The 22561-nt window shown below is 41.8% G+C and overlaps 1 protein-coding gene across 3 annotated transcripts in view; it reads left to right on the top strand.

Annotated features, from left to right (window-relative positions):
* Positions 1-22561, top strand: part of ATXN7L1 (ataxin 7 like 1) — a 195793-nt gene that overhangs the window by 124990 nt on the left and 48242 nt on the right. For all 3 annotated transcript variants that reach the window (XM_090042020.1, XM_090042019.1, XM_090042021.1), the window contains one exon: positions 7867-8089. In XM_090042020.1, coding sequence (XP_089898146.1) covers positions 7867-8089 — 223 coding nt within the window. The remainder of the gene's footprint in view (positions 1-7866; positions 8090-22561) is intronic.

The raw sequence follows: 22561 nt of genomic DNA, 5'->3' as shown, positions 1-22561 counted from the left end.
CTACTTTATTTATAGACTTTTGGAAAGAGGGAACTGTTTTAGCCATTTAGTTTCAGAAAGTGAAGCTTGTATTCGTTGCAAATAAACATGTGCAGCACGGTGGTTATTTTTGCAGTTGATCATTTCCCAATTATGTCACTTGACCTAGTCCGAAGCATACACTTCTTGTACTGTCTTTTTCTCAACTATATTGATACTCTCCTTTGAGTTGGCAGTTTATTTCCTTTGTCAATTTACAAAAAGGATGAAAATGAAACTGACTGTGCCATTTCCTTTACAGCGCACAGTATAAGGGTGGAAACAGTTTGCAGATATTGTTTCCAAACTTTTCAACTGGACTTGGAACGGTTGTTTTGTTATACTTGCTGGTATTGTTAGCTTTGGATCCTAAAACGGTGTGCTGTAGTTTGTTAGCATCAAATCTACTTTAACTTAATATCACATATTTGGTTTTGTTAGTTTTTTTAGATTGTGGCTGCAAAAAGAAAGGTTAAAAAGGTATTTATGAACTCCAACTATGAAGAAACTGCCAGTTATTGCAAGATGACATATTTTGCCAGTCCTTCAGTTTTCTAGTTGCTAACTATAGTTTTGTTTTTAATTGGAATCTATGCCAAATATATTTTCAAACTTTGAACTGGAATTAGTACAGTGCAGAAAGTGTCATGTAATAGTCACTGAAATAGTAGGCTGTAAATTGCTCGACTTTGCACAGTGAATGGCTGTGCAATCAAATTGTTTTGACGTGTAGAGTACCTAGAAATCATGTGCTATATGTACAAACTGTATGGAATCATCATAAGTAATATGTTCATCAATATAATGGCTACAGTATTCGTTTACTAAACTAGAGTCAGACTGTAAATGAGATAATACATTTAATCAAAGCCCTGGTTAAATATTTTAAACAAAGATAGATCAACAGCATTTATAAAATGCCAGAAGTAATCTGATTATATTTTTGAGCCACAGGAAGTAATTTGGTGTTGAATCCTGAAAAGAGTAAGACAGACCAATACTACACATCTCTATTAAAAACTTAGAAACATTAAGATTAATTTTACTGTATTGTAATTGATTGCTGATTGCAAAATATTTGCATACATTTCTTTAATTAATTCAGTATTGCTTATTCTAATCTAGTATAATGCAGAACTACAAATCAGAGGGCTGGTCTCACTGAATTGTTCATGAATCAAACTTAATATGAGCAATGCTATCTTCAGCTCTTCAGGAGATTATTTTATTTGACTTGGAGGATTATAATCTTGACAAGAGAAAGTTTAAAAAAAAAACTAGAAGATTTTGCTTTAGGCCCTTCTTGCAGAAGAAGCAGAACTGCTAAACTAGAATTGTGTCCTACCTTGTCTTCTCTGACTAGGGGTACTGATACCTACTTGGAGAAGATTGGAAAGAATGAGAGTTTCTCATTTTTCCACCCCTCTCTCTGACCTATCCCTCTCTGCTCTCTCCCTTTTCGACCATTCACAACACTTAGTTATTTCCTGCGATGCAAAGATGATGGAGTGTTTTTGTTTTTTCTCAGAATTACTTACCCTGCTGACACAAAAGAATAAAAAGGTTAGAATGAATGATGAAAGAGTCATACCTGTGTTTTCAGTTTTGTGAAAAGCTGGTTTTAATGTCAAACTAGGATCTGTTCAGAGTAGATGAAATTGCCAGGATGATCCACCTAGAAAAATATGGTTAGCACATATAATCAGCTTTAGTGAGCATCAAATTAGTTCATTTGTTTTTGACTCATATTTTGCATGAGGAACAGATAGTATATAGGATTTTTTATCTTACAGGCATAGTCAGATGTCTAGGGACAAGGAATTAAAAGGAGGGCTTTTAGGCTTGGAGTTTCAGTATTTTTCCCTCTCTTTTCCCACCTGTGCTGGTCTGGTGGAACCTGAGTTTGTTGGCCTTCAGGGCATGATATTTTTAATTCCTTATGCTTTTTCTTCTGACAGCTTTCTGGAGCGCAGCTGCAGCTGTACCCTAATAACTACCTGATTAGGACCCAGTGGAAATAAAGATACAAAGACCAGATCATGAGGTCTGGGGCAGCTGCAGCTGAAGATTCAGGAAAAGTTGCAATTCCCTTTTTTGGTGATACAACTGGAAAAGTCTCATGGGTTGGGAGAGCCTCATGAGAGATTCGGGAATCATCCAGTCTTACTTCCCCAGACAACATAAGGACTTCACATCTGGCATGCACAAAATTCAAATTTGGCTGAACCTGTTGGATTACATCCATGTTTCCATGGGACATGGAGAGTCTCTTGGAATAGTTCAGTGATCATTTGCTGTGCTATTCAGAAGGGTGGACTTTGTTATGTAGCAATAAAAGGAAGTTTCAGATCAAAAATAGAAAATACAATGAATACCAAGCTGAACCTGGTGATCCTTTCAGTACAAAGACAGTTAACTCAGTAGGGGAAAGTTGAATTTTGTTTTTGAAAATTAATGCCACTAAGATGTTAACTCCTTGACACCAGGAGCCAAACTTGGCTGCTGCTAAGTCAGTTGTCACAGTAGATGCACCAAGACCTGCAGGCAGGCACAAAAGGATTAATGTGACAAAGAGGATTGCAACCTCAGTTGCATTCAGTCTGACAGATCACAGAGGCTTGTGGGTTTGGCAATAGTTCTTTTAGAAACCAGTTTTATAATATGTAGAATATGTCATTGTGGATGCAGAATAGGAATGTATCATTTTAATAACTTTTCCAGTAAATTTGTGACATTATCTTTTCAATTCTGTATCTGCCTGAGTGAACAAACAGAATTGCAAGATGTCTGTGGAAGTCAAACAGGTGCAGGATTCAGCTCAGTATATTAATTGCTTAATTGGACTTATGAGTGATATTTCTGTGACAGTCTAATCACCTTCCAAGATTTTTAAGCAATAGTAGTATTCTGGGATGAGTAGGGTATTGGGTATATGTGCAGAAGTTGTACTGTTTCTTCTGTTAACGTAAAGAAGCTCAACCTGATTTTCAAAAGGTTGTGTATGTATACATACTTGTATACACTTTTGTACCTAACTTGCATGCACAATTACCTCATGAATGTAGAAGTAGATTACCATCTATATGTAGAAATCCAACATTTACATGCATAAATACCAGATACATCCTTAACAAGTTATTGTGTGTACAAATGCCTAATTTACTTGCTCAAGAAAGGACACAGCTGTTCTATTTAGGTAGCTGACAGTGATAATGGATGGGCTTTTGATTTCTGAAATGTATTAGAGGGAAATGTCTGTCTCTAGACATTTGGATCAACACCCAAAACTCTTAGACCCTTTTACCCATAGGATTTCCAGCAAGTCCAATATCTCCTACAGAGGCAGGCCCCAGCCTGTGTCCAACTTTTCCCAATCTCCATACCTTTTTCTAAGGAAATTGTGTCTCGTTGTTTCTCATTCAGTAACGTTCTCTTGGTGCTCCTTCAGCATCTCAGACCACCTGGATATTACTTCTCCTTCTGCTCGCCTGCGGTGAGCTGAGGCTGGCTTATTTAGGCCCTTGACCCTTCCTACTTCCAGCAGCCCCTAGGGAGAGTAATGGTTAATTGGAGCCAGCTACTTAGGTTTTCCAACCAATATCATTTCAGTCTGTTACAGTTTCCTATAGGCTTCAGGGACATTTCAGCAGTCTCCAAATTATAGTACTGATCATTCTCAAAAATATCTGCTTAAAATATAGGATGTCGTTCATAGCCAGGTTGGTACTGATCACAAGAAAGACACCAATTCTGTTATGCTTTATGTAAAACACTAAAGTTGTCCTGGTAGCTTTTCATCCCCCATATCTTATGTATGTGCCTTCTAAAAATGTAAGGATGAACTTTATTGTACATCTGGATTGGATTTCTTATTTCTTCTGTTTCCTTGTCAGATTCAAAACTCCAGTGTGAATGTTTGGAGTTGTTGAGTGGAAGAAGGGTAGGAAGTCCAAATTCTGCTTGCATTTGCAATACAAGTAGTGAAGGCTACCAAAAAACCCCCGAGGCATCTAAGGCATGCGGTTCTTCAGATGACTAAAAGATTTATAAAATGGTCAAGTGTCTGTCTCTGTAAATGAGATGGAGAGTTGTGTTTCCAGGTTAATTTTAATTGCTTAAAATTGAAAGGTATCTTCTTCGAATACAGTCTTATATATATGATGCTAAAAGTATTATTTGCTGGTATGCAGTCAGTTTTGACAGTACCATGACTGTTGTGATAGTCTGCAAAGTTCATGCTGATTACTTAGAGAAAAAGACTACTAAGTTTTACTCTACTGTCTTGCTTAACTTTTATTATGGGGTGATTGTTTACGTAACTATTGCTCATTATTAATATATCAAGACGCCAGTGTTAAAATTTAAAATATCATTTATTATGTTTTGTAAGGTAATTAGATTTAAATATTTCTTTTTGTTACTATGGTCCAAAACTGGGGCAAATAGAAAAAAAGTTCATGTGGTTTAAATAAGGAGACTAGAAAAGAAACTGTTCACTTAAAAGGGGGGGGCGGCGCTTACCACAGCTAAAACTGTGGTTGTCAAAAGTTTGGAATCCAAAAGTCATAAAACACAACTGGTTACCATTTAGTTGTGTCCTGCAAAAGATTCTTTAAAATTGAAGTTTGTGCTGTTTCTTTCTATTGAGGAGTAAGGGAAGGCTAAAAAGTACTTTAGATTTGTACATTTTTTTTTACAGCTTGTTTGTTGCCTTAACAAGTTGGGAATGTCAAGTTTGATTTTCCGAGGGTTATAAGAAGGCTGTTAGGAAGTCTGAGGCACGTTCATGAAGTTCTTACACCTTACCGGAAGAGTTTGGAGTGCCATATCCTAAACAAAGATTTATTTCAGGGCTGTCCAACTTTTAAGAACCTGGGGGCCAAGCAGGCCACACAAGTCGAGCCATGGACCACTGGGCCATGCAGATGCTTCCCTTTCCTTCCCCCTTCTTCTCCCTTCACTCCACATGGGCCTCCCCTCCCACCACTGCACCCAGTGCCCCACCCCCGCTGCATCACGTGGGCACATGAGCACAACTCCCCCACTGCAGTGCATGGGCACGTGAGTGCGATTCCCCCCACACACAGAGCAACTCAATACCTCACAGGCACTACCCAAACACCATTGTTCTACCTCGCATGATTCCCACCGACCCCTCACCACATTGCTCATGCCCCCCACATGTAGCCTCATGGTTCCCACCCCCCCCAGCTCCCTGTGCTGCTCACCTCGCTGTCCCACCCTGGGGGCAGGGGCAGGGGCAGGGGCAGGGGCAGGAAGCAGCAGCTGGAGGAGGTAGGGGTTGCCCAGGAACTCCAACTGCTCTTGCAGCCAGACCTGTGGGGGAAGTGGGAGACAAGCAGGAGGCTGCCGTTTAGCCCCACTCTAGGCCCCATATTAAACAGCCCTGACTGACTTAATTTGTGATGATGTAGGTCATCAAAGCCATTCACACAATTTTAAGTACCCCAAGACAGGATATAAATTGCTACTGTTTTTAAAAAAGCAAGAAACCTGACAGCAGACATAAATCCTTTTCTGTCACCTTTACACATGAAAGGTCACCTTAAGCATTCGTGAAAACTGTACGCATTGATTGGGACCGCTGTCTGTTATGGATGTTGTGTTACTCTTTGCTGCTTCAGTAGAGAGCAGATTAGAGAAACTGGCACTATGCAACAGCTAGGAGTTGAGCTAGGCTTCCAGCTGAAATCAGTGTTAAAACTCCCATGATTTATTTGGTAATAGGATCGTGCTCTTAGAGGAGAAGGGAGTGTGGCAAGGGATGTGAAGACGACTTATTTGCTATGCTTATTGCATTCTAAATCATGGAAAATAGTTCCTGCAAAGAGTGGCTTTGACTAGAGCACATGCCAGCAAAATTGTTTCAATTACTTTGACCCTCTTTTAGAAAGTATTAAATATCCTTAAAAGCACCAAAACCAGAAAACAAAACTGTATATAGGCACAATTAATCATTCAAATGAAAAACTTCTGCTTTGTGCACCATGATGCTCTTGGCTCTCTTCAGTGTGCTTTTGGTTAAAGGAATGGCATTTTATAGCAGTGGAAAAGGGTAGTACTTGATTTTTTCCTTTTTTAAACTCCTTAGAATAAGGGCTCAGACTCGATCTATTGCCATGCATTGTGACCTGAAACTTGACTTAAACATTCTCAGAGTAAATTCTTCTATTTACAGCTTTCAGTTAAAATTATTTACTACTTTCATTGGTGTTGAGATGAGGAAATGCTTTTTGCTGCATAGTATGTAAAAACAAAACATTAAAATAATTTAATAATATGCTAATTAAGATGAATTATGGTCTGGGCACTGGAGTTTGGGGTGAGGAGCCTGCCGTAGTAGCTTTGTTCACCTTATTCTCCTAACACTGCCAACCTAGGGTTCTGCTCAGCTATAGGAGTTGGTTAGGCAGGCCTTATTCAGCCCTCCACATAAGTCTGTGGGCCACATCTTACCTTTGTCCTCCAGAATCAGTAGTCTCGTCTCCCTTCTGTGGGTTTCCTCCTCCTCTGTCTAGGTCTTCATGACCCCTAAGTCTTAAGTATAATCTCCAACCAGGAAAATACCTTCCCAGGCAGTTGTCCAGATGCCTAGAAGCTTCTGTAGCTTTAGTTTCTAACCTGGAGTAATGCCTCCTCCCTTCCTCCCAATCTTTGTAGTCCCAGAGAGAGTGGAGCTGGGAGTGGTCAGTCACCTGAATCCTGAAGGGATGTCTGCCAAGGCTTTACCTGAAGTCCTGCTCTTCTGTTCCTGTTTGGGATTTACAGATTGCATCACTCTCCTTTGGCAGGCTGTATTTTTGTCACTCATAGACTAGACCCAGGACTTCAGTACCCAGTACCCTATGTATCAACCACACAAATCCAGCAGGTCTGGCTGGGTTCAGCACCTGTGGGTTTTCCCTTAAGGACTTTACCTGTAATGGAATATAGTGACCCAACAACCTTCATAAAATGATGTAGTATTTAATAATACTTTAGAGATGCATTTAGGGAAAAGAATGTTAAGCTAAGCATTTGTGTGCAGGCCTGTCTTTCCTGAAGCCCTTCCTTGTTTTCTGTGACCAGGGGCTATCTTAGCTTCTTCAGACACCTTGATGGGCCCTATAGCTCAGTGTGAAAACAATTGCCTGACCTTTGAACATAGTCTTACAGTACCCAGGATCGGCCCTGCATGGTGAGCAGTTTTGTAACAGCTGGAGCCTGCAGTTAAAATTATCACAGTTCACAGTTCTGGCATAGCTTCTTTGCCACGGTGGAGGTTGCTTATTTTGAGCAGTTTTGTTATTTTTGCTTGCTTTTTCTTTAAGTTACTATATGAGCATGTTTAATAATGAGCAGCCAGACAACGTAGAGCTTTCTTCAGGTATTGCTAAGTATGCCCGTAAGCAAGCCCTTCCTAAGTCATCTGTGCACTGGACAGTTTCCCGAGGTTAACTTTTCATTGCCTCAGTTTCCCCTTTATTCTAAAATGTAAGGACAGTAAAACAAGTCTGCTGAGCCATACATAGATGTTGATGGATAGTTAATGTTTATAAAAGGTTCTCATGAAACCTGGTGAAATTTCCTGGGCAAGTGTTTGGTTTTGCTACTTAGGTCTTATATGGCATCTTGTATTTTCAAAGCACTAGACAGCATTGGTTTTCTGTGTAATAACCTGGTGATACCAATAGATATTTATTTCAACAGTGATTAACTGGAGTAATGTGGAGCGCTGAAAGCTCTTATTTCAGCACTGGCTGGCCCAACGTCCTGTTTTCTAACTGCTTTTGTTTACTTACTTTTTTGCCTGTGAAGTGCTATAAGTTCATTTTTTTCCCTTTGCAGAACGAAGACACGGTTCAATGTGTAAACCTTCCCCATCTCCAACTTCTCCACCCTCCAATCCCAGGACATCACTAGTACAGATGAAACCGAAATCCTGTATCAGTGGCCATAACCCTGTCAGCAGTAACTCAAAGCCATTCAAAACGCCCAAAGACAATCTACTTACCTCCAGTAGCAAACAGCACACTGTCTGTCCTTCAAAAGTATCACGGGATAAACCCTGGTAAGTACCATTGCTGTGGATAGCTGAACTGTTTGGTTGCGAAGCAGACTTCTGAATATTTATCTCATACAAACACACATTCTCTTCTGCATATAAAAATTAAACTCTTGCAATTCCTCTGGGAGGAAATGGGAAATAAAGACTATTAAAAGCAAAGCAAAAAATAAAACAGTAGGATGAAAAAGGAAGACCAACAGCTCACCTATATGACGTACCACAAAAGGTATGCTTCTTTGAAATGCATGGAGCAAGTGAGATGTCTTTTGAACTCAGTAGCTTAGTTCCACCTAACACCACAAAAGCAGCCTTTAAAATTAATATTGCTAAATATTGACCTAACCAAAATCAATGAGAGCTTGTTTACCTACTTCCCCACCATTTATCTTGGGCACCAGCTGCCGTTACACCTTATTGTTTTGGTGATGACTGCATGTTTGAATACACAGAGAGAATGTAGTACAAGGAAAGGTTAAGAGAACTAGGCATGCTTAGCTTGCAGGAAAGGCAAGTAGGGGGATATAATAGCAGTCTTCAAATATCTGAAGGGCTGCCATTAAGAAGAGAGACTACAACTTTTGTCCCTTGCTCCAGAGTGCAGAACCTTCAGTGGCTTCAGATTGCAGCAAAGTAGATTTATTTTGGGTATCAGGAAACAGGTCCTTGCTGGTAGAACAGTGGCATAGTCTGCCCAGGTAATTTCCTTGTGCAACCTCCATTGGAGGTTTTCAGGAAGAGATTGGATAAACATTGGATAGAGGTTACTTAGGAATAAAATTCCTGCAATTTGAGCAGAGGGTCCTCCAGATGACCCTTGAGGTCCCCTCCAATCATGTGAGTTTTATAATCTGTAAAAGTCGCTGTTCTCTTGGTCTTACAGTGCACGTGTATGTTTAGGCTATGCAGTTGCTGAGAGAGTACTCTTATGTCTTCAAAGCACAGTTGTATAAATGTAAGCAAAAGTAAACTATCTTTGTATCTTAACAAATGAATTAGTCTTCAGTTACACAGAGAAGGGAAGCTGTTTTGATTATGGTGCTAATTTGTTACTTGCAAGATCTCAGTTCAGTTCTTGGCTCATACACAGGCTACTTGTGTGACATAATGTCTCTGTTCTTAGTTTTCCAGCTATAGAATTAAGTTAATAGCACTACTTTTCTTATTTGTCTTGTCTCTCTATTGTATGCATTCTTTGGGGCAGGGACCTCTCTTAACAATATTTATGTCTTGTATCTAGTATAGTAGGGTCCTGATCCATGTTAGGGTGCCTAGGCACTATGGTCATACAATTAATAAATAAGCAAATAAGTAAAATCTAGAATGCCAAGTTCTCTTAAAGAACAGGCCACATTTTTCTCTGATACAGTATGAACTACAAACAGAGTTTAGCTTATTGTAATTGTGATAACAGAGCTGATCCAGTTATGACTTTTTACAAACAGTCAAATCCTCCAGTTCTACATGACTGAATGCCCCAAACAACTATGGTAAAAACTGACAGAAGATACATCTCCTGACCTTTAAAACTGGTAATAAAAAGATCTGAAGTAGATTTTACCCAGTTATAATGTAGCTCCTCTCACATACTGTGCAGTACTGCTACTGACCGCAGGTCCATTTTTTTTAACTAAGACTTTTTTTGTTTAACCTTGCTCATGAAAGTAAAAAAAAAACCCGTATAGGATTTCAAAACATCAACCATGCTGAGCTTTCCAATCCCAGGAACCTTCACAGCAGTTTTTCATCACACTGACACCCATGTGGTGCAAGTCCTTCTGCTCAGTGTCATGCACATCCTTCGCTGTGCCAGCAGATAGCATTCCTTAAGTCAGCAAACGCCCAGAGTTCAACAATGTGTCAGTGCAAACTGGCTCTGAATGGCTTTATTCAGAGACTTGTAAAACAAAATAACCATTTCTACCAAGAAACAAATTAGGAAATGTTTCTTAGTCCTAATAAAGAAGGTAAGTTATTTTGTGCAGTGAGCTAGTACAGCCATTATTAACTTAGGGGTTCTGTCCACAAAGCATTTGATGTGTTTACAAGTAATCCTCACAACTACTTGCAAAGGGTGGTAAAGAAGTCTTGTTGGATTCCCATTTTACAGATGGAAAACTGAGGCACATTTTGGTCAAAGGGCCTGTTCATGAGTTTATTTGTCACAATCTGATACCTGGAACTCTTGAGCCATACTGCTTATTCCCAAAAAGAGACGGGAAGATCTTTGCTCTTCTGTGGGCGTCAGCCAGTTTCACGAGCCTTAGAAGAGGAAGGATAGTATTCATGGCTGTGTTAGGTTTTCTCTTTGGAATCGTGCAGAAGAAAGTCTGCTTATAGCGTGTTGTAAGTTACTGAACATTCAGTGACTTGGGTGTTTTTGATTCATTTTATATTTTTTAAAGCCCAGAAGGTGCCCCACTGATCACAAAATCATAGAAAGGCTGGAAGGGACCTCAAAAGATCACGGCCACCCTCCCCTGCTCTGGGCAGTAATACTGCTGAGATCAAATGATCCCAGCAAGATGTCTGTCCAGTCTCCTCTTGAAGATTTCCAAGGTTGGGGACTGCACCATCTCTTTGGGAAGTCTATTCCAGATTCTGGTCACCCTTACTGTAAAGAAGTTCTTTCTTGCATCCAACCTGAAAACATCCTGTAACACAGGGGTTTTCAACCTTTTTTAAGGAGTGAATCCTTTTTAGTGGGTACCCCTCCTGGACTGTATCCCCTGGATAAGTGGGCGAGGGTCCACCAGTGATGGGGTGGGGGAGGTACTTGGGTGGCAGTAGCGTGCGACGGCGGCAGGAGAAGCTGGGGTACTTGAGAAGTACACCCCTGCCGCTGCCATGTGGTAGCACTCTTCCCAAGTACCCCTGCTTCTCTGTGCCACTGAGTACCCCTGGGGCCTTCCCAAGTACCCCTGGTTGATGACCCCTACTCTAACAGTTTATGGCCATTGCTCCTTGTCCTCCCTTGGGGCATCCTAGTTGAACAGTTTTCTCTCAGCTCCCAATATTAACACCTTATATACTTACAGATGGCCACCAAGTCCCCCTTCAGTCTTCTCTTCCCCAGGCTGAAGAGTCCCAGATCCCGTAGTCTTTCATTAAAATGCGGTGCCCAGAACTGGACACAGTACTCTAGCTGGGGTCTCACCAGTGCCAAGTAGAGGGGAAGTATCACTTCCTTAGCCCTGCTTGTGATGCATTTGCTAATGCATCCTAGTATGCTATTAGCTCTGTTGACTACAGTATTGCACTGGCGGTTCATATTCATCATGTGATCAACCATAACCCTGAGGTCTCTTTTAGCCATTGTGTTGGCCAGGACATCTCCTCCTAACCTATATTCATGTCACTGGTTATATCTGTCCAGATGAAATACTGTGCATTTATCTTTATTGAACTGCATCTGTTTCTGCTTCTGCCCACCTTTCCAGCTTGTCCAGGTCTGCATGGATCCTCATCCTATCCCCTAGCTTGACTGCTTTTCCCCATGACCTAGTATTGTCTGCAAACTTGGACAGTGTGCTTTCCGCATCCTCACCTAAATTGTTGATAAAGATGTTGAACAGCATGGGGACAAGAACTAAACCCTAGAGGACACCACGGGTCACCTCCTGCCAAGACGATACAGTCTCATCCAATAACACTCTCTGGGTTTGACCCCTAAGCCAGTTCCCAACCCACCTGACTGTGGATTCTGCCAGCCCACAATCCCCCGGTTTTTTTATAAGTGTGTCATGGGAGACCATATCAAAGGCTTTTTTAAAATCCAAGTACATGGCATCAACCGTGTCTCCCATATCTAAGCAGTTTTTTCTTGATAATAGAGGCTAGGGACAAAAGTTACACATAAACCTGTTTAAGTGATCAGAAACTGGTTTAAACCTGTAATAGAACAGAAGCTATGGGCACATAAACCAGTTTCAAAAGGCTGAAACTGGTTTAAGATAAACCTGGTTGAATGTAGTTCAGACTTAACTGATTTAGGTCAAACCAGTTTATGAAATTTCTGTCCCAGACCCCTTCCTGGTTCAAGTTAAATCAGAGTCCCCCCAGATCCCAGCATGCTTTATAGCCCTGGGCTGGGCTGGGCTGTGTTTTGTTATCTGCTCCATAAAGCAGGGCTGACCCTGCCCGTCTGCTCCCTAGTTGGAGCAGTGAGGGGTGGCTGACAAAGGGAGGGGTGCAACCCAGCTGGGATGCATCCCAGTGTATGGCAGGGGGTACTGCCCTCTCGAGGTAAATCCCGGCTGGGGCCAGGGAGTGGGGTTAAACACCACTTCCCCAATGCAGACTTATTGTTGCCTGCAACTGTGGACTACAAACCCCAGAGGCACCTGGAAGCAGGAAGAGAAAGTAATGAGCAACCCTGCAAAGTCCTGCTGCTGTAATGCTGGACTGCAAATCCCAGAAACCTCAGGGGGGCAGCAGGAAAAGGAAGTGAACACTCAGCCAGAGGTCTGTGTTCTAGCGCCCCCTGGCCTCTGGCCTGAGCCGCTGTAGGCATGTAGCTGCATTTCCTGAATCAAAGATAAATATCTGTTCACTTCTGTTTCAGTTTAATCTCTGCAGTTTAGACTAACCTGCAAAGACTGGATTGATTCAGCCTTGGGCTTTTTGACTGTCTGTATTTAGCCAGAAGGAGATGAGGTTTTTCAGACATGATCTGACCTTTTAGTCTGACCTCCTGCATAACATCAGCCAGAGAATGTCTCCCTGTAATCCCTGGGTAGGGTCTATAAGTTTTAACGAACATATCCTTTAGAAAGAAATAACTTCACATTAAAATATAAGCCTGATTTCTAGTCTGAATTTGTCTAGCTACAGCTTCCAAATATGGTATACCTTTGTCTCCTAGATTAAAGCTCTCTGTCAGAAAGATGATCGCTGATTTAACAGCCATAGGATCATAGGGAAGGAGGACTGGAAGGCACCTCACAAGGTTATGTAGTCCAGCTCTCTGCTCAAGGCAGGATCCCCCTGACTAGAGCATCCCAACAAAGTGTCTATTTAACCTGTTCTTAAAAACTTCCAAAGATGGAGATTCTGCAGTTTCTCTAGGTAACCTGTTCCGATGCTTGGCCACAGAAAGTTCCTTCTAATCTCCAAGGTATATTTTCCCTGCTGAAGCTTGCAGCCTTTGCTCCTAGTCTTGTCCCCTACAGCTGCAGAGAAAAGCTCATCTCCATCCTATCTGTAATCATCCTTCAGGTATTTGAAGATTATTATCAATCCCATTCCCCACCCCCTCCAGTCCTATCTTCTCCCTCCGAGGCCCCTAATCATTTTTGTTCCCCTGTGCCAAACTCTTCCCAAACTGTCCACATCTTTCTTGAACTGGACACATTACTCTAGGTGGGGCCTTGCCAGTGCTGAATAGAGTAAAAAAAATCATTTCCCCTGATTTGTAAGTGACATTCATCTTAATACAACCCAGAATGCCTTTTGCAACAAGAGCACACTGTGGGCTCATATTCAACTTATGGTCCACCTAACCCTCAGGTCCTTCTGTGCAGTACTGCAACTAAGCCAGTCATTCTCCAGGATTTTGCATGTGTCCTTGTTGTATCTCATCTGGTTAATTGTCATCTATCCAGATTATTCTGAATCCTAGCCCTGCCTTCCAGGTTTTCTGCAGCTCCACTCTACTTGGTGTCATAAACAAATTTGCTAAGAGTGCACTCAAGTCCCATCATCCAAATCATGAATGAAGATATTAAAAAATGTCGGACCTGGAGAGCAGCTTTGATACCTCCTCCCAACTAGACATTGAGCCACTGATGACTAGTCATTGAGTATGATGATCCAACCAGTTACGTATCCACCCTACAGTACTTTTGTCATCTCTTAAAAAAACTCAAACATTAACTTTATTCAAGAGTAAATTAAGTCTCTTACTATGAGGCATGAAACTATTTTTTAAGAATGTGTCATATTTGGTCAGACCATGGGTCCATCTAGCCTAGTATCCTGACTCTCTGTGACAGAGAGTGAATGCTAAAGAAAACAGTATTTAAGTAGGACCTATCCAGAACAATCCATTCCTTTACCCTCTCCCCATTCAACTTCTAGCATTCAGAGACCTAAGAGGAAGTCCTAATTTTGAGGTTGGACCCCTTACTGTCAAGCTTGACACCTGCTGATTAACCTATCCTCCATGTATTTGTGTAATACCCTCTTGGACCTGGTTCACTTATCAGCCTCCACAACATCCTGTGACAATGAATTAAGTTTACATTGTTTGAAAAACACCTTTATTGTTTGTTTTTTTAATACCTGCTGCATAATTATTTTATTGTATGTTTTCTAGTTCTAGTTTTTTGGAGCCCTTTCTGTTTTGTGACATCCATTTTTAAAATATGGAGCCTGGAAGTCGACCTTATAGTTGGTCTCTGCTATGACCTGGCCCAGTAGATTGCGTTACTGTCATCAGTGTGTTACTGGTGTACGTAATCACTGGCCAAAGGGCTTCCAAAATGCTTTGATTTTTTGGTAAAATCTAATCACTGTTTCTAGCATTCGGTCTACAGAGCATACTCCCAGGCTCTTATATGAATCCCTTCTTTGGGACCTGAGGCATTACAATCTAGTTACCATAGTCCAGTGATTCTTAACCTTTTTAGACTCAAGGCACCTCTTGGAAAATGTCAGCTTGTAGTTTTCACTCGATTTTTGACTACAGAAAAATAATAGAGCAATTCTGTTACAAAGAACTGAGAAAGACCACAACCAGTCAGAATGTTTCTAAACCTATGGATTCCTATTTGAAATTTCTGGGTTTATCTTGTGAATCACGTTTGCATGCCTAGCAGTGGCTAGGGGTCAGCAACCTACAGTGCATAGGCCAGATCATTGGAGTGGGGGACAGGATGCTTCAGCAGCATTTGAGAGCAGGGGCTTCTCTGGAGCTGTGGCAGAGAGAATGGCTACAGCAGCCAGCTCCTGCCTCTGACCCAGGGTAGGTCATTACAGCTCCTAGCCTGAAAAAGTTGTCAACTACTGATTCAGGCCTAACCCTTTCTGGGACTTTGTGGCAAGAATGCAAGGAATACAGGCAAAGACATTCCTTAATTACAAAGATATAACTCTTCAAGCACTCAAAAACTACACATCTTTGAAAACAACACAGGTTTGGATGCACCATTGCCTAGTCTGATCTCACCCCTACAGCAAAGCCAAAGTCCATTGGTGCTTTGGGCTCAGCAGTGTCCACCCATTCTGTCTTAGACGTGGTGCTGGTTTCCCCTTTCCTCCCTCCTGCACAGAGTAAAACTCTGCTATTAAGAAGGTCTCTTCTCCGGTCATTTCATCAAGTGACAAGCTCCAGCTCCCCCCCTTGTAACATATGCCCCATCTGTGAAGTCTGAGATTTGTTCTGGGGAGGGAAAGGAATCATCAGTAGAGCCAGTATTTGAAAAATAGTCAGAGTTGGCAGGCTTTAATTGCTATCTTGATGACTCCCCTATGTTACTTGATCAATAAACTGTGAAGCACCTGTTCTGGAAAAGGCAGGTGTCTGGAATACACTATGTTAGCATCTCCTCAGGCAAGTTTATTCATCCGTTCAACACAATGCTAAAATGGAGTTCACAATTAGATAGACATTTCCCTCACTGCTACAGTCATATTAACATTGTATACAGAGGTAATACCACACCACTACTTCTGTTTTTTGTAATCTCCTGCTTATACATCCAATGGTGAGGTTAGTGATTAGTCAGAATCACCCCTGAAGCTCATGTTCAGATTTTTATCCACAATCTCCCCAGCCTTTTCAGAGCCATTGTGTTCAGTGATAGTCTCCTGTTCTGAAAGTGTGACCTGTATTCTTTGTTTCTGTATGCTGGGTTTGACTGCTTTAAGACACATGTTCAGATGACATCAGTTTTCCATGCAACGCTCATAGTTTCATAGCTAGTAGGGTCGGAAGGGACCTGAGCAGATCATAGAGTCCAACCCCCTGCCATGGCAGGAAAGAGCACTGGGGTCAAATGACCCCAGCAAGGTGTTCATCTAACCTCCTCTTAAACACCCCCAGGGTAGGATTCCCCAGGGTTGGAAGTTGGTTCCAGATCCTAGCCACCCGGACCGTGAAGTAGCGCCTCCTGATATCTAGCCTAAATCTACCCTCTGCCAGCTTGTGACCATTATTCCTGGTCACTCCTGGTAGTGCACGGGGGAACAGGGACTCCCCCAGTGCCTGCTGGTCCCCTCCGACTAGTTTGTAACAGGCCACTAGATCCCCCCTCAACCTTCTCTTGTGGAGGCTGAACAGGTTCAGGTCCCGCAGCCTCTCCTCGTAGGGCCTGCCCTGCTGCCCCCTGATCATGCGAGTGGGACCCTCTCCATGCTGGCCACATCCCTCTTGAAGTGCAGTGCCCAGAACTGGATGCAGTACTCCAACTGCAGCCTGACCAGTGCCGCATAGAGGGGGAGGATCACCTCTTTGGACCTGCTTGAAATGCATCTGTGGATGCATGACAAGGTACGGTTGGCCTTCCTGACCTCATCCCCACACTGCCGGCCCATGTTTATCTTGGAGTCAATGATGACTCCAAGATCCTTTTCCGCCTCTGTACGGACAAGAGGGGAGTTCCCCAGCCTGTAGTTATGGTGCCGGTTGTTCCTTCCCAGGTGCATCACTTTGCACTTGTTGGTGTTGAATCCCATCCTATTCTCGCCTGCCCACCCTTGTAACCTGTCTAGGTCTGATTGTATCCTATTCCTTCCTTCTAGCGTGCCCACATCCCCCCACATGTTCGTGTCATCAGCAGATTTCAACAGGGTGCTTTTTACCCCCTTGTCCAAGTCACTGATGAAGATGTTGAACAGTGTGGACCTGAGGACCAAGCCCTGGGGGACTCCACTGCCCACATCCCTCCAAATCGAAAATGACCCATCCACCACCACTCTCTGGGTGTGGCCCTCCAGCCAGTTGGTGACCCATTTGACCGTGTGGGTGTCAACACCACAGTCCCCCAGTTTTTTAATGAGAACGGGGTGAGAGACAGTGTGGAAGGCCTTCCTAAAGTCCAGAAAGACTACATCCACTGCTACCCCTGCATCTAAGGATTTGGTGACCTTGTCACAGAAGGCCACCAGGTTGGTCTGACAGGACCTGCCTCTAATGAACCCATGTTGGTTGCCCGTAAGCATAATCTCCCCTGCTGGCCTCTCACGGACAAGTGCCAGGATAATTCTCTCAAAAAGCTTACCCAGGATTGCTCGTCATTCTGCAAAATGCAGTTTTTCCAGCATTTGTCATTCATCAGTTTTTTTCATCATCACAGTCTTTACCAGCAGTGATTTTCAGGGATCCGGGCTATCCATTCACCAAGGAAAAACGTGGTAAAACCCGGATTTTCTCCTTTGAACAAGAAAGATGTGGGAAGTGGGTTTCCCCTTGCAGGCTGGAAAAGTTGGGGGGTAAGGGGCACCGGCAGGACCCAGAGGGAAGTGGGTAGGGAGTGAGGAGCACTGGCAGGACCCGGGGGGCTGTGGGTAGAGAGTGAGGGGCAATGGCATGGGCAGGGTACTGGCATATCCAGGTTTCTCAGTGCAGGGGCAGCCACAGCTAGACCCATGACCTGGTGACTGAAGGGGGCAGGGGGAGCTCTGATTTTCCATGATCAAAAACCCAAAATCAAACACCAAGATTTATAGGTATTTAGAATGTATTTTATTATAGTGATTGAGCACTGGTAGGCTTCCAAGTTGCTTTATAATTGTAAATATATCGATAAAACGTGTTTAACTGATCTCTCTCTCATGCATGTGTGTATAGATAGATAGATAGATATAGTGGCATTTCATTTTAATCTCAGAAGAACATGGGTTTTCGGGTTTTAATCAGAGAATCTGCTATTTTTATAATTGGAGAAACCCAGGATCCCTGATTTTTATATTTTTCTTCGTATTATTGAAAAGATATTGAACAGTATTTGCTTATAAATGGATAGAAAACCCTATGATAGGATAGTTTTCCAGTTACAGTTATTTTTTCAGTTCCATCAGTTAGACATTTTTATTCCAGGTAATGAGCTGCATAGATTTTTGTAAAGTGATGATTGTTTAATCAGAATTTCTTAGGGAATAGATACTCTGCAGACCATCTAAAATTCTGTGTCAGACAGTTACCTTTGAAATTACAAATCTGACTAAAACCAATATTGATTTTCATGTGACAGGGTCTCTCTTTTCCATAAACTTGATTGGGTTAATTACACTGTTATCTTTTAAGTCCTTATTCCAGGACTGGCCAGCAGATATTCTGTGGGCTGCATTCAGCCTGTGACGGTTTACAGTGCGGCCTCTGGTGACCCACCCAGCTACCACCTCCCCATTGCTCCAGCTGCATCAGCTGCTGGGGTCTCCAGCTTTTACTTTCTGTTCCAGCCCCAGGGAATAGGATGGAGTGTTGTAGCCCAGCCCATGGTGCTGCAGAGGAGCCTGCGTTTAGGGAGGTGACAGTAAGGCAGTGCATTTATGCATGGTGCAGCAGGGTGTGCAAGGAGCCAGCCTGTAACCCCCATTGGTGCAGCCCTCCAGCCACTAGATGTTAGCCTTATTCATTGGGACTGAATCTGTGTCATGCTAACAGTTTAGTGTTACATGGGTCATCCCATTTACCCTCCTAAATGTTGGCACATTTGATTTCTCTCACAACCTTGCAGCTTTTCCTTTATTCCAATATCTGTTAAAATCAGTTTCAGTGATTCATACAACTCGTTGGTCAATTCTTTTAAAACTCTTAAGTGGAAATTATCAGGCCCAACAGATTTTAAAATGCTTACCATAAGTAGTTACTGTTTAATATTTTCCTTTGTTACTGTTGGAATAAAAAGTATTTTGTTACTATTGTTTCGTTATGTGAGATCAAGAAACCCCATCAACACTGGAGCTCAATTCTGTTGTACAAACATAAAATACTTATCAGAAAATCTCTCCAAAGCCTACCATCTAGATGGAGGCAGTAATAGGAAGACTTGTTTGTAGTTTTTGTAGTTTTTATATGTTGGCTTCTTAGTTTTGTTTAATCAAATAAACAAGAGATACTGTATTAATGAATCACTAACCAGGCACCTTCTAGCCACTCTTATTAATAAGCATTTTACTGTTGGGAACATGATAGAGCTGTGTCTTAAGAAGGAATTTGAGAGAGAACAGATAAGTGGCTCTTTTCTCCATCTGCTTCAACTACATTTTCAAAAGGCATCTTCGAAAAATACATATTCTAAGAGGAAAAATTACCTGCCTGCTGCTCAAAAATGTTTTCATCAAGTGTGTCCTAGGTGCTTTCTTCTGCAAAATGGCTGAAACATTAATGATAGGGATTAAAGCTTAGTGCCCAGGTTTCTACTCTGACATATAGAAACTTTATCTGGAATCTTTATCATATGTTCCCGGGGTTGACATGGGCCATAAGTTAGGTGGTGGTCACCTTATCTAACTTAAAGCACAGTGATGTGGCTCATCAGAACTGTTTACAAAAGGATGAGAGAAAAACTATAGCCTCTGTTTTCCTTCAAGTGATTGCTCATATACTCATTTCACTATGAATGCTATGTGCTTCATCATGCACATGGGCTTAAAGACTTTGACTACCAGTAGCTACAGGGCACATGTGCCCTAGTTATTCCCTGTTACCTCTAAAGAGATTAATGTTCAAGTGTGTTTGAATGTTTTGTGTGAAAATAAATGGAGCTTCATGTTAAGAAGATCAGAGTGAAAAATCAGGAAATATATGCCAGGGAGTAAGGTAGAACATAAGAGGGCAGGTAAGGGACTTTTTGTAGACAGTCAGGAAGGAGGGGGAGTTTGGTAGAGGGCAAAAGGATTTCTGCTCCCCTGCCCTCACTAGGCAGCAGCACAGCAAGGCTGGGGGTAAATAAAACCAGGATTACAAAACAGGTTTTTGGAAACCCTGCTGGGAGAACGAGACTGTGCCTCAAAGGCTGGAGTTCGGGGTGTTCTGGGACAATTAGTCACATTGCTTGCTAGGGAGAGGCTAGAGCAGAAAGCAGGCCTTGCACAGGGTGGTGTCTGATGTGCACATGTTCAGCCAGCTTGTTTCCCAGGCAGCTGTCCAGTAGCTCTTTCACAAGTGGTGTCTGACAGGGTTACAAAAACCGAGACAAAGCAGCATTTTTTTTTTGGTAAAAGTAACAGGAACACCCAATTAGGCCTAGTTTTTCAGCACTCAGTATAGCACAAAAACAGTGGATTGTCCTGTCTTCTCAACCCTAAACCAGGTACTAAGACTCTCTGTAAAGGAAGAGAAATCTTATCCAGAAGGAAAGAGCAAAGACTGGATAGGACTGGCAAAGATGATAACTACTTTTTATCATTTATAGCCAGTCTCATGTAGCCTAAATCTAGGCTATGAACCAGCAAGAGAACCTTTCTGAATTCCAGCCCAGAACTAACTCACTTTGGGCTATATGAAGAAAGCAGCATGTGGTTTGTGAATGTCAGAATACTTCTGTTCTTTAAAGTAAGGTAGCTGCTTACACTAGAAAGGGAGGATAAATATATCAGACATATTTCAAGAAAAATGTATGTCTAACAGAAAAACACAAAAGGAATTTACAGAAGATATTGTCTCTTGTTGACAAAGCAGCTTCTATTATGAAGAACCCATGTTTTCTGTATCAGAGCTGAAGAAGGATTATCCCTTCCACCAGAGCCTCTCTCCATGATGGAAAGAAGCAAGGCGATAACTAAACCCATTAAATTATACACAGCAAGAAAACGCTGTGCACCCGCAGGTCTCAAAAGAATTTGTTCCAAGTGACTAAAAACAGCGTTGTAAAAACAGCAAGAAATAGAATAGCATCCACCAACTTTCTCAGTGTTTTCAGTTTGAACAAAGGAAACCAGATTGACATGCCCAGGGAGGTATGGAGAGCCCTGTTTAATTTGGAGAAGGGAATGGTTGGAGTGTAGTTTAATGCACATAAGAACTACTTTCTGGGGAATTACTAAAACAGAGAGTAAAACAGTAATCTGCTAAACCAAGAAGTTAAGTAATGCTGATCACTTAATTTTTAATTATTTTCTTAGGAATATTTAGTAGTAAATAATGAGACTCAATTTTTAAAAAAATCAAATAAATATACCAAGATATGTGAAAATACTATTTTCTATGGTTATTTTTCAAAGCTGTATGCACCATAAGACCCTTTTACAAACTTCAGTTTGTGGCTGGTCAGGAGGGCATAGTGGGAGAGTTGTCAAAGACGATAATCAAATGCTAAATAGACTTTTTAAGGTCTGTGATCTTGCAGTTGGACAAAGAATCAAATAAACCCTGTTATTGCCACATTCCACCTCAAAACATACGTATATGCAGGCTCATTCCTCTCCCCTTGACACTAACTGCAGCTACGAGACTGAGCTGTTGTCTTCCTGTCTTTCCTTGGCTCCTGTTGGGTGCTCACCTTTCCTGCTTGTTGCTGGAACCATATCAACTGTAAATTCTCCTGACTCCTGTTTTATAATCCAGCTCTGACTTAATTGAATGGTGTGCTGGTACCTGCTTTCTATCCTGCTTTGCTCATGGTTGACTTGCACCAGTACGCTCTTGTAGCACCTCTAAAGGATACTTCTCTTCTTGCAGTGCAAGCATGTGGTAATGTGGAGCAAAGAAAGGTAATGCTGATGCATGAAAGAACAGGAAAAGTAGCTTTCCCACTCCTCCAATTCAGGAGACATTCCAGTACCCAGTAAAGGGAGCTGAATATGAAGAAAATGTGTTGGAAATTGGAGTCTGTCGAAATGTAGGGAGCTGGCAACCTTGCTTTAAATAGGAGAAATGAGAAGAGATCAGAAAGATGCCCAGAGTTGAAAAAACCGCATCTGTGGTATAAACATAATGCTGAATAATTAGAATTTATAATGTTACTTTCAAAAGATTCCCAAATCACGGAACAGGAAATGGAAGACTTGCTACTTTGTCATCTATAAATAGCTTGATCCCCACTTTAGAGATTGGAAACTGAAACTAAGCAAAATTCAGTAATAATGTAACACAGCAGATCAGAAACAGAGTTGGGAATAAAATGCATAGATCCCTCTGCTAGCCACTAGACCACCAATTGTCAGCTGTTCTGGCAATTGTATTACATGGATGCTACAGACAAATCAAGAATTGCAGAACCAAATAACAGCAGGATAACATTCAAACATTTTAAGATGCATGTTAGGTGTTTGGGGACTCCTGTTTCATTTTAAAGAGATGCGGTTAAACATTTGAGATGTGATTGAAATTGGAGAATTAATCCAGAAATTGGTGACACAACAGAAATAATATTGTGCATATATAAAGTAAAAATAATTTAATAGGCAAAGCCTAAAGAAAAGTGGACAAAGGTGTGATATGGATATTAGTCTACAAATATCTGAGAAGTATTAAGGTGTACTGGTCAGTTCTGTTACTTGAGAATGACAGGAAACGATGCAGTGGCATAGAAG

Source organism: Crocodylus siamensis, chromosome 4, assembly GCF_052110815.1.
Source record: "Crocodylus siamensis isolate JL-2025a chromosome 4, ASM5211081v1, whole genome shotgun sequence".
In the NCBI taxonomy this organism is placed as follows: Eukaryota; Metazoa; Chordata; order Crocodylia; family Crocodylidae; genus Crocodylus; species Crocodylus siamensis.
Note: the sequence above shows the minus strand (reverse complement) of the source record. Positions and strands in the feature narration are given on the sequence as shown.